The sequence below is a fragment of the Lytechinus pictus genome, chromosome 7, assembly GCF_037042905.1.
Source record: "Lytechinus pictus isolate F3 Inbred chromosome 7, Lp3.0, whole genome shotgun sequence".
Classification (NCBI taxonomy): domain Eukaryota; kingdom Metazoa; phylum Echinodermata; class Echinoidea; order Temnopleuroida; family Toxopneustidae; genus Lytechinus; species Lytechinus pictus.
Window position 1 is genome coordinate 38,292,532 of NC_087251.1, and position 12,492 is coordinate 38,305,023.

General features: G+C 35.8%; 1 protein-coding gene across 1 annotated transcript in view; it reads right to left on the reverse strand.

Moving 5' to 3' along the window:
* Positions 1-11,168, reverse strand: part of LOC129265197 (thiosulfate transporter TsuA-like) — a 32,102-nt gene extending 20,934 nt beyond the window's left edge. Inside the window, exon 1 of the mRNA XM_064101503.1 lies at positions 11,111-11,168. Coding sequence (XP_063957573.1) covers positions 11,111-11,168 — 58 coding nt within the window. The remainder of the gene's footprint in view (positions 1-11,110) is intronic.
* Between the last annotated feature and the right edge of the window lie 1,324 nt (positions 11,169-12,492).

The window sequence follows — 12,492 nt, forward strand, 5'->3', positions numbered from 1 at the left end:
AGCCTATTGAGTACAAGTGGGTTTGTTTTTTAATACTTTCACCCTCCATCTTAATCTAATGTGACGCTAAATTACGAGTGGGAATGAAAGTTTTGTCAAACACCAGTTTATTCCAAGCATGATTAAAAGAACAAGGAAATTTATGACGTGTAGAGAAAATCGAACTCAAGTTCTTAATAATACAAACCTTTAAAACATTAACCACTTGGCTGTAAAACCACCCTAATTATTAGCTTTCCTTTATTCAATTTTACGACCTATATACCCCCTCTCTTCTCTGACTCTCCCGCGCACACACACACACACACACACACACACTCTCTCTCTCTCTACTCCTCCTCCCCCAACTATCTCTCTGTGCTTGTCTCATTCTCTCATTATCTCTATACCCTGACACGTACACTCGCTCTTTTTGTTTGCCCTAACCCACACAATACCCTATCTCACACACACACACACACACACACCCGCTCACATACATACCCTCACTCTTTCTCTCTCTCTCGCTCGATTCCTCCTCCTCCGACAATCTCTCTGTGCTCGTCTCACTCTCTTCTTATCTCTGCCCCCCTCTCCCTAACCCACTCACGCACACAGTCCCGCTTTCTCTCTCTCTCTCTCTCTCACACACACACACCCCCCTCCCTCTCTTTCCCGTTCTCTCTTCTTATCCCCTCTCTCCCATCTTCGAAAAAGAAAAGTTATAAATCCAGTAGAACACATTTGCTATCTACCGTAGACAGCTATAATACATATAACACCTAACAAGGGCCATTGTGCGATCGAAATTATAAATCTCTGCCAATAATGGCCAATCAATATTTGAATTCTACAACAGTCTGGTATTAGGTCAAAATAGGAGCTAGTTGCATTATATTCTGGAAGTGAAGCAGTTAACCTGAAAGGTTATCTCTTCCTTAACAATGTGGCATACGTGGATCACATCAATTAATAATATTTGCATTTTTATCATAGTTTTGTGTGTCCAGCTATATCATGACTAATCTTTCGCTTTTAAGATTTGGTCGAATCGCGGCCCTTTTGGATTTGTCCGTGGAGCTACTTCCGTAAGTAGCTCCATGTTCCAATGGAATCTAATGTAAAGATGTACTAAAATCATTGCTCTACTTGTCCCCTTGGTACTTGTCACACAAAATATATCAACATGTCTAAAAAAATGCTGGCAAAGACAAATGAATGTATAAAAATACATTATAAAGATTAATTTCAGAGTGTGATCGTGCTTGATTACGCGGACCAAAACCCTACTCAATTGGAACGACATCAAAAGTCAATGACAGTTCTCCCACTTTGATCCATTCAAAAAAAAATTCGCTTGCTTTCATTCACCATTTCACCTTGGCTGTGTTTAGATTTTCAACTGGAGCAAAGAGAAGGGAAGAATGGGTATGAAAATGATGTGATTTGTTTAAGAGCGTGTGGGAAGCTCTTTTGGAGTTTGTGCCGATCGAAGGTGAGCGTTTCGGCACCCTTCTGTTGTGGTGTAGATAGGAATGCGAAGAGACCTTATAGCGTGAATTGGACCGAATCAATCGCACCACGTGCATTGCTATCATCGATAAAAACCAGTTATTATGAATTATTAATTGATTCTTTTATGAATGCAAATTTTTATGTGAAAGCCAAGAGATTTTGTTAGATATTGTCAAGAATCGGTAATTTATGTGGTTTCTTTTTATCTTTTGCAATGTATTTGGCTCCATAGCAGCTAGGTAGGATCTCTGCAACAATAATGATGCACAGGACCGAAGCCTGTCGAGACACCATTAATCATCATCATCAGCAGCAACAACAACAACAACAGCTCTATCATTACATTATGATAAAGGATTCTCGAATATGAAACCATCCAATCAGATACGTCCAACACATTTGACTCTTTATGATTTTTGTAATTCGCCTGCATGTGGTTTGCTTGAATTTACATATGTATATAAACCTGGAATTATCTTAATCTATGTTTCGTATATTTATAGACTTTGTATAACTTTCCATTATTGTGATCCAAATAAAGTTATATCAAACTAATAATTCAGGATTTTTTTAATGATATTGTATATACTAGATTCGATCAACCGTATTAGTCATTGATTATTTTGTCGAGACATAGATTGTTCTTTGTGATTACATAACCCGCATATCATTCAAGAGTATTGCTGAAAACGTATCGTCTTTATCATTTTCTGACTTTTTGTGCGATTTTGGTTTTCACATCATTTACACTGACATTGAAAATTGTTCATAATCATGTTGGTAATGATCAGCGATTCACCGATAAGATCAAAGTCGGCTAATTACAGACACATCAAAATCGATGTAGAACCGCCACATATCACAGATGTGACCTAACAGATTCCGCCAACAAAACGCTCTTTTATTTTCAGAATTGAGATATTTCGTCGGCACAAAGCTATCTCTTTCCACAATGCAGAGTGGAGAGATAACATCTATGTAGGCTAATTTCACATGATCTTCTCGTCGATTGAAAAGTGAATTGTGTTTTGCAAACTTTGATCGTTTTAGGGAGGAGTTGGGATGAAAGAAAGATTGGTTTGTGAGGTGATTTTAAATCCATTTCTTTTCACCAGGGGAGAATCTTATCTTCACAATCAAAATTGGATGATATGAAACATGTCTCTGTGTGGATTTAAATAATCGAGAATGGGAGGAATCGAGGGGGGAAGAGGGGAGAAAAGAAAGGAAGATACAATCTTTCCTGTTTTAACAATTTACAGAATGATTTGGTTATTTTTTTCTGTAAAATCTGCTTTTTAATTTTTTCTTCGGTAAAATCTTCTGTTTTTTTCTAACAGTGTATATATTAGGTGTCGTGTGCATATAAACATGATAAAGACACTTCTTTCAGTCTCTGAGGAGTAAACCAATATGCCTATTTATAATTGTAAGTTTAAAAAAAATATGAAAACGGTCTATAGGAATTAGATTTAACAAAGTATCCTGAGATCATGCAGGTGTTTAAAAATATATACAACTAAATTAATGACATCAGTTTGTGTAATGACTCGTTACATATTCATCATGAGTTTCTTTTAATAAAAATAAATTACTTTTTTTCTTTGCAGCTGACTCAGATTTAGTTTGCCAATTGACTATAGCATGCTGTTATTTAAAAGATATTGACAATTTTTCGCATGATTTTGATGATACTCGTTTCTTTTTTTAATTGGAAAGGAAAATGCTCGAGGGTATAACAAATTCGATCACACCCTGTATCACTAAAAGGAATTCAAACAAATTGGTTATCTTTCAATCAGAGTTTTAATCCCGGATTCAATTTGCAAAATCACACCTCTATTAGTATAAAAAGGCCAAACTAAAATGGACCACATCAATTCATTTCCATATTAGCACTGTCAGACGTCATTAAAAGGAGCAATATAAAAGCATATTACTTGTGAAAACGCATAATATCCGCGTTAAAGAATGACTAGATCGAGGAAGTTTTGGATTTCTAGTTCTTTTGTCCCCTGTGAAAAGATGAAAATGGTATTACAACTTTCAGAAGCTGACCCAGTAATAATCTCATCAGATTTTTTTAAATATATAAATGTATAGCTGATAGGAATATGGATGTGAAAGGAGGGGAAATGATTATATAAAATGCAAAGATCGGCAATTCAAAAGAAGGGAATAGATTAAAAAATCGAAAATGACCGTCATATCTCACCTGCCACAATCATTCAATACATTCTATAGCTTTACAAATATCGAGGAAAAAACATAATGACGAGATAAAATGAAAGACTGTTATGATAACTATCCCTCACCTCCCACAATCAGTTACACTAATGTGTAGATATCAAAGATTGATAACATTCACTCAGGATAATTATTCTTTATTATCATTCATTAGGGTTAACACACTGTGAAGCGGAAAAGATTCGATGTGTTTATAAAGTAATATGGCATAATTTGCAAATGAAGAAATGAATGGTGCCGATCATTTCGAATTCCTGTAAAAGAAATTAAATAAATGAGAATTTATGATTTGATTTGCAATAATGATAACTGTTTTCAATTAAAACTTTCCATTATCTTGAGTAATATTTTCCCATGATCCAATTTCTCTGACATTCTTTATATCTATATAGGGCCTAATTGAAGTAACTGATGATTTCTCAATATAATACAGTTTAATTGATATAATGATAATCAATATGTCGTGAAAATAATGTTACAATATTTATTAAGAATAGGATTTGATCCATGTTAAGTTTCCATCTCAGAGATTTGGACGGCATGTTTCAGTCGAAATAGTGTTAATCAATATTTTTTTAAATGACAACTTGAAACATTTACAGATGATTATCACTTATGCTAAACCTGGATAAATTACTGATGAGTAAGGATTGGGAGAGAAGGGAAGAATATAATCATCCAATCAATATTTATTAATCAACCAATCAAAATAATCTATTTATCGATTAACCTCGTCATGATTAATATCTGATAAATTGAGCTCAAATTAGCTATATGCGCTTGTTTTCCCCAGTTTCTCGCTTCGCTCACTCGCTGCATAGCAAGTGCCCCTGCCGAAGTTCAAGTCTCAGAAAAAAAATAGTTCAATATCTGGGATTTGACAATTTGATCACCGTGATAACTATTTTTGTTTGACACCTCAAGGCGTGTCATTGGATAGGGGCGGAAAGGCAGCCGCTTGAGCCGGGGAGAGTGAGCCCTGATTACTGGATGAGAGAGGATACAGCTCACCGGGCCTGGCGTCCACATGTTTCATCTTCTTTTACACAATTTAAAGTTCACGGGGTTGGCATCCAGCGCAAAATTCACTACTGACGTTTCTCGTCAAATAAGTTACAGGTTTTGCAAGAAGCCCTTCGTCATCTCCTTCCATTTGGTTGTTTCGTATTGTATTCTTGCTTTGATTGTAACTGATGGCCGTCTGCCATTTCTAAATTTAATCTAAGGATGTCGAAGTGACTGTATTTCCCTGTATTGTTCTTCACATTGTGTTTCCAATTGTCGGGATATCAACTATCATCGATGATCATCAAATCTGATCAATGATGTAGACATACATTAAATAAATTTTAAAAAACAGCTTCATCGCCAGCATTCTCACTGCTTTTCAATTAAATGAAATCTTTGAAGATATAAAAGCGAGGACAAGGACAGTCTAGCTCTGCAGGTAGTGGTCAAATTGTATTGTTTTTCTCATTTTCGTTCAGACCATGCGAGGCTTTATTTCTCAGGTAACCTTCCTCATTATTCATCTTTACGATGGGGAGAAACACGTACCTGACTTTGATCCGTGCCTTTATCGTACATGCTTCATTAGTCCAATGACGAATTGGTTAGAAACACAAGAACGGACGTTCCAATTTCACGCACGGTTACCGTTTGAATATCACCGCATTTATTATCCTCTTCCCCACGTTTTTTTTTTCGTTTTGTTTTCTTCTTCAAAGGTCCCATACTTGTGCAACTTTGGTACCAAGAAACACCTGAACGTTTAATATATTCACAACTCGGGAACTCTGTATCATTTTTATTTGTATTGTATATATATATATATATATACATATATATAAATGTATATATATATATAAGATTATGTCTCCTCATGGCGTTTTTATTAAGTCTTCTTTTGTTGATATATATATATTTATGTTCCGACGGAAATGCGAGTGAGGAAAAGATGCACGTGAAGCATGGATGATGATGATTTAAGCAGCTTACCTTTTAATCTAAACATGCTCCTTTACTTTGAAAATAGTCTTCAATCTCAGTTTTCAAAGAAATGTTTCCCGAAACACAGATGTTCTTCGTCTATTAATTGATTCTTAGTTTTAGCATTAAGAGTCTCTCAAATTGATTTCTTTCACTTAATTGAAAACGGTAATGATTGTTTTCAATTCAAGAAGTAAAAAAATAACAACTGCAATATTTCAAACAAAATTTTAAAACCAAATCCCATGTCAGCTATATCATTGACAATTTTTTTAAGTATATATGCTTGGACGCTTGTACAGACGGAACACAGTTGTTTATAAATATTCTGCAGCATTACAGGTATACTATACCGTCCAACATATATGCATATACGAATATCGTCACTTGGACACATTTCAAGTACACAGGAGCACCTAAATTTGACATGATGTGAAATATCTTAACGATGGCATTCAGTATAGTGCAAGATTCTATACGCTCACTTTATGATAATACATTGACTTTCGATGTTTTTTTCACTAATCACTAAACTTATTAAACTGTGTTTCCTCAAAGAAAAAATAAACATGCACGGACCGCATCATCTGAGGAAACATTTTTTAGAGAGAGAGAGAGAGAGAGAGATGAGATGGAGAGAACTTGGCAAGATCTGCCAAATTTCGTCACGAAAAAAACACTTCAGCTTGAGACCTTTACGTTCACATGGTTCGAGATCACTCAAATAATTTCATCGTGTATTACAAACTTATAATTACATTGCCCATTATGATCGTTTTCTTCCTTATCCTTAAGTTCAAACGTAGGATGCTTTTTCCAGATTAAAAAAAAAAGTCATTGTCTTTTGTTAGTACATCGACATGACTAAGGAGCCGAGAATAACAATGCACTATCCTTTAGCGAATAGTGACCTTCTTTTTTAAACTCTCTAACGACTTTTCTAAGAGGAAGCATCCCCCACTTTAGCTGTAAACTTGGTTTCACGAATACCCTGAGGTTTCATAAAGGGGTGGTGCCACCGGGTGAGCAGGGGACGACAATTCCCAGGATATTCAAAGAAGAGACTAAAACAAACAAAAAACCCGGAAAGGATGGGGGAAGAGGAAAGAAAAAAAGCAAGAAAATTATGTTTTTTATTTTTTTATTCTTTTTTTAATATTTATTTATTTCATTATTATTATTTTTTTGGGGGGAAGGGGGTTGTTTAGCTCTATACACAGTACAAACGATGTTTACAATAAATTATGAACCTTTCAGTAGTTGTTTAACAGTTTTAACAACCATGCTTGACTTATTGAGAATAGCATATTACAAATAAAACTTTTTTTTAAAGATTTCAAACAATTGTTTAAACTGTTTAAACAACTGCTCTACGGTTCATATATAGTAAACAGTGATGTATAAACATTTTAAACATAGTTTTTACTGTGTAATGTACCTACTCAAAGAAAGGAATGAAGTAATCGTTAGGTCTCCCCCCCCCCCCCATATATAATTATATACCCTGGCGCCGCCCCCTGTTACTTACACCATTTAAACAAATCCCACATGATTTCAGAGTTTCGGGATGGCCGCGGTTTCTTTTTCGAATTTACGTTTTCCGTTCGACATCACGCAACATCAAGAACAATCAACCTCACCGAGATGACAACAGGAATATAAAAATGTTATTAAAATGAGGGTCAGACTGCTAATATTCTTTTAAAGACATCATTCTTGCCTTTAACATCCGTAATTCGCAGCACCGGGTCGTTAACACTGAACCCATAACTTCCTTAAAAGTCGAAATGCTGAAAACGTATTTTACTCGTGATATTTTAACGAAGTGCGAAGGAAACACGTACTGCACCACAAATCATTGATTCTAATTTTGTTCTAACCAATAATAATAAGGAGAGAAACACACACCGCATCACAAGTCATAGGTTTTCAAATATGATTTCACTTTTTCGTATACTTCTGTTTTTTTTTTTTTTTTCCTCGCTTTAAGAATTATGATATATTGCAAAATAATGTTTGTCTTCTAAAATAAAATCCATGTTTGTAATGAATATCCTTTTTTTAGATTTGGTTTCCCTGTTGAATGTTTAAACGAACGATAAAATTATCTGGGATGCCAAATTGTATGGGTGTTCGTAAACTTTGTTTGGCAACCGAAGACATTTTATTTGTCTGAATGATTTTAAATCAAATCAAATCAAACGATTGAATATCTTCATCAATTTATATTTAAAAAAAAGAAATCTAATGAAATGTGGCAAAACTTAATACTTTCGATACTTATATAACAAGCATGCTATAAATAGGCAGTTCAAGTACCCCTTCTAACCATTCAGTCAGGATTGAATTGAAAGCGCGGGAAAAAAAGTAAGTGTGAACTTTGAAAGATGCGACAAATTACACGTTTCAGGGCGATGTGCCGCTCGTATTACATAACGTGTTAATTTAATGATTGCGTGGCGTGTGCGTGCAGGCGCCACAGACAACCTTGGTGGATTGTACTTTGATCAGAGCGGACTGGTCAATATTCCTTCCAGGGAAGTTCCCGTGGTCTGTGTGTACGTGACCACCGGTCAATCGTGGCCATAAATCTCTTCTCCTTCTCTTGGTAATTCCTAGGTCATCCGTTTTCCCAGGTCTTCATTTTTTTAAATAAAATCCAAGGGACTGGCTGGCATTCCCGGGGGATTTAGTCACGTGTCTGTTAGTGATTGTGTAACCGATTAACAAAATGTTTGGGAAAGGTGAGAACGCAGGGGAGGGGGTGGGGTTTGGGGCTAGGGAAGGTCATTGATATCTGTCGAAAAGCTGATAGGCCTTTACATCATAGAGTTGATGTTTTATCTATCGAAACATCATTATCTATACATCAGGTAATTTATACATGTTGTAGCTTAACCTAAGCCAGTATAATTATTTAAATACAATTCTCCAACATAATAATTCGGGATGCTTACAATTTTTCACACGTCGCTTTTTCACGAGTCCTATTCCAAAAATTTTGATTTCAGTGGTGACGACCCAGCTCACGATTTTAAACAAGAAATCACTGAGCATGCGCCATGCAAAAGCAATTTTTCACGGAATCGCCAATGAAAATCCAAAGAAAGAGCTTGGGGGTTTTCATACCCCACCCCACTAAACATCCCCCTATACCCGAAGACGATGCAAAGACGTTTATAACTTAATGCAGATAATGTGGATAATTGTCTAAATGCCTTGACATCGAGCAAAAAAAAGGAGCTCAATTAAACTGCAATACACACAGGTTCGCACGAGAAAATATGACGAAGGGCACGAGAATGGGTCATCCTTACTCACACAGGTTTAGCCTTCATCGTATCTCGCACAAGTCACGTATTCCATCTGTCTTGATACACGTAGCTATATCACCCTTAATAGGAAGCACTCAATATTTCAAAAGATTTGAAATAAATAAATTGCATTCCATTTCTGACCTGTACATACAATATAATGCCAGATTACTTTCAATTATAAAAGCAAGCAGATGCTGCTGAACGAATTTAAAAGTGAGGGGAAGTTGGAACATGCATAAAGTCATAATTTGATGGTCATTTTCATGCTTTTGTTCATGATTAAGGGAAAAGTGGGGGTGTAGCTGAAGCCCCTGCAGAGTATAGACACTGACTTTAACAATTTTTTTTTTCAAAAGTATTCTCAAAAACCTGTAGTTTCACGTCTCAACGCGACAGGTTTTCATTTACAAGTATATATATAAGTTAACAAATTTAAATGAATTACATTAGATATAATGTAAATAAAGATTAATTAGGACTTGTAGTTGAATGTTATTCATCAAAGTAAGATTATCATTCACATCTTTATAGAGATCAATAGTCATCAATATAGAATAATGTTTAATTTAAGCTGGATTAAGAAATAGGCCTAAAGGTGTAAAATCAAAGACATCAAACGCAATGAGTCATTCAAATAAACTTCTCGAAATGTGCCACATACCTCGTCCTTATATTGGCATTGAAATTGGGTAACAAAATAAACAACCTGAAACTTTTATGAAGGAAGGATGGATGGAACGTGTTTCGCGCGGATCTCATCGAAGGTATCTCTACATATTATAACAAAAAAGGAAATTTCCTGGCAACCTCCATTGCTTGTAAAACCAAATTTCGACAGGTTGTACCCCCTGCCTGGCGACAAAGGACGCTTCGAGCTGTGTTGCCATAAAGGAATCTTGTTAGGCCTTGGGCGATACATCCACACGTTCGCGTTTATAGGATGAAAATCTGGTTAGAAAATGTACTTTTTGAATAATGAAAATCAATTTTATAGTCCTTGTTCAACTGATAATAGAACAAACTGTAATGGAACGTTTGAACCAGTGATTTGTAGAATGTTATCATTATTTTACTTTGAAATAGGTTGATATCTACCCATACGCTCTAAGAAAAATGATAGAAGTTTGGTTGAAATATTAATATCAACCTGCCAAAATGTCGTTGAGTAATGAATGAAATCTACTGGATTTATAACTAGTGCACGTTTGGGCTCATGATTTGACTAGCCTTATTACCCCACTCCCTCTCTCTCTCTCTCTCTCTCCTCCGTGTCTAATGACAACATATCTGCATGGGGTTTTCGTGTTTAGCTCAATGCCAATGACCTCAAAGACTAGTTATGAAACTGAATGAATTCGAAATGTGAACTTGGCGATGACTCAGGTACTACTTGACCGGGAAATATAATACTGGGAAATGATTATTCCTTACGTTCAGAGATATATCAGGGCTCATCCAACAAGCATTCTCGGAAAAAGCGGCTGATGTCACTCTCTGTTGATCTGTTCCAAAGAAAAGATGTTTATCGACATTGACAAAAATGACCATATAACGACTTCATTCATGGATAGCGGTAATAACGACGGAACTTATTGCAAAGAAATGTCTAAAATTTTGTAAGTTATCAAATCATCTACATTTTCAACCATGAATTATTCTCTCTCATGTGTTTTTTTTCTGATTCGTCACTCGAGTGTCTAATTTGGGCACACTTTAATTCTGTCATCTCTCTGTCATTTTTTTTATGTCACTCTCCCTTTCTTTCTCTGTACTTCTTCCCCTCTGCAGGCTTTCATACCCCTTACTCTATCTCTATTTATCCCTCTCTACCTCTCTCTTTCTCTCTCTCTCCTTTCTCCACCTCCTCTTGCTGACCTCCCCTCTCAGACGGAATCAAAATAACAAGTCTGCCTGCTGTAGCCTACGTGCTCGCATCTCAAAGTTATGGCCAGCGCAATGACGGCTTCAATGTCAACCGCTACAGGGTCACGTGGCCTCGGCTGCGGCCAATGTCAAACCCCCTTCTATATTACTCGACGTTTCAAGTGCGGTCACTATAATACATCCTTGCCGTTGAGTGATGCCAGCCCTGGAAGGGGGTTTGCCAGTATGCGTCGCCATGGTTACAACTTTTGTTGTTCAACCTCTGCTCTTGATGCCTCCAGTATTTTTTTTCTTCTGATTTCTTTTACAGCACTTTATAGAAAAGATGTTAAAAGGAGTATAATTATATTTCAAATATGAAGTGACAGTTTGAAGAGGAACATGCATTTAACAAACACACTTTTAGTGGTTTCGCGTGGGTTTTTTTCTGGGACGCACTGTATGTCGTCACGTTTTTGACAAATTATTTCTCCTCACAGTCTCTTCTCCGTATCCTTGCTGTCCAGATGTAAAGTACAGTTTATAAAAATATTTCATATTTTGTTTCAGTAAGTGTTAAAATGTTGATAATGATAACAACAAGTATCACTCTGTGTATTGTTTTAAACAATCTTTTCAAGGAAATAAAAGCTACAGTTGGTCTGTAGCTGATTTCAATTCACAGCCATAATTTTAGCACTATACATATTATTTTTTATGTAATTGATTTTCGATTTGATTTGATAGTGTTGTAAGTGCTATTTAGGTCATAAAAAATTAAGAATAATGATTTGATTATTATGTCTATGTTTTTGTGTGTGTGATGGGCGGAAGGAGGGGGTCCGAGAAATTTGCCATAAAGTGCAAAGGGGGGGGGGGCGATATGTCTTAGATAGAAAGAAAAAAATAATTAAGATACAAATTCTGTAAACGGTTCTCGATTTTTTACAAAGGAATTTTTAATCAATTATAGCTTTATGCACTTAGTTTTTACCACTTTGAAATTGACGACTGATTCAAATCAAAGTTGAAAAATATAGGCCTATATCAATCAGCGCCTCTCCTTTTTTGGCGTCTTTCTGCTATTACTTCCTTATGTACCCTGATTTGTATTACTATTCTCAACCACAAAATGACAAAAAAATTGACGTATTCAATAATATAGTTGTATCTGTACATAAAATCTTAAAAAGCAATTTGTCAGCGATACCCAAGCCAGATCGAACTTAATTGTGCGATTGTTGTGGGCAGGTTTTTTTTTGTGATACAAAGTGACGGTAGCGCACAGTATATGGTTTCGGGAAAACGATTTTTATGTGGATTATGATTGGATTTCGTTCAAATATTTCTATAATTTCAACTCTACGTGACCCGCGCTTGGTTTGTTATTTTGGTCAACAAGGTTATGATATTGAAGATTTTGCCCTCGACGAACAACTCCCGCGTATAATCATGACAAAAATTAAACTCAGGTGTTTCAGGTCGCTGCAAGAAAGGATATAAAAATGTGTGGTTTCCTTTGATAGAATTCATACAGGCCTGTATATGCAACTTTTTCAAGAATGTGATTCATAATACGATT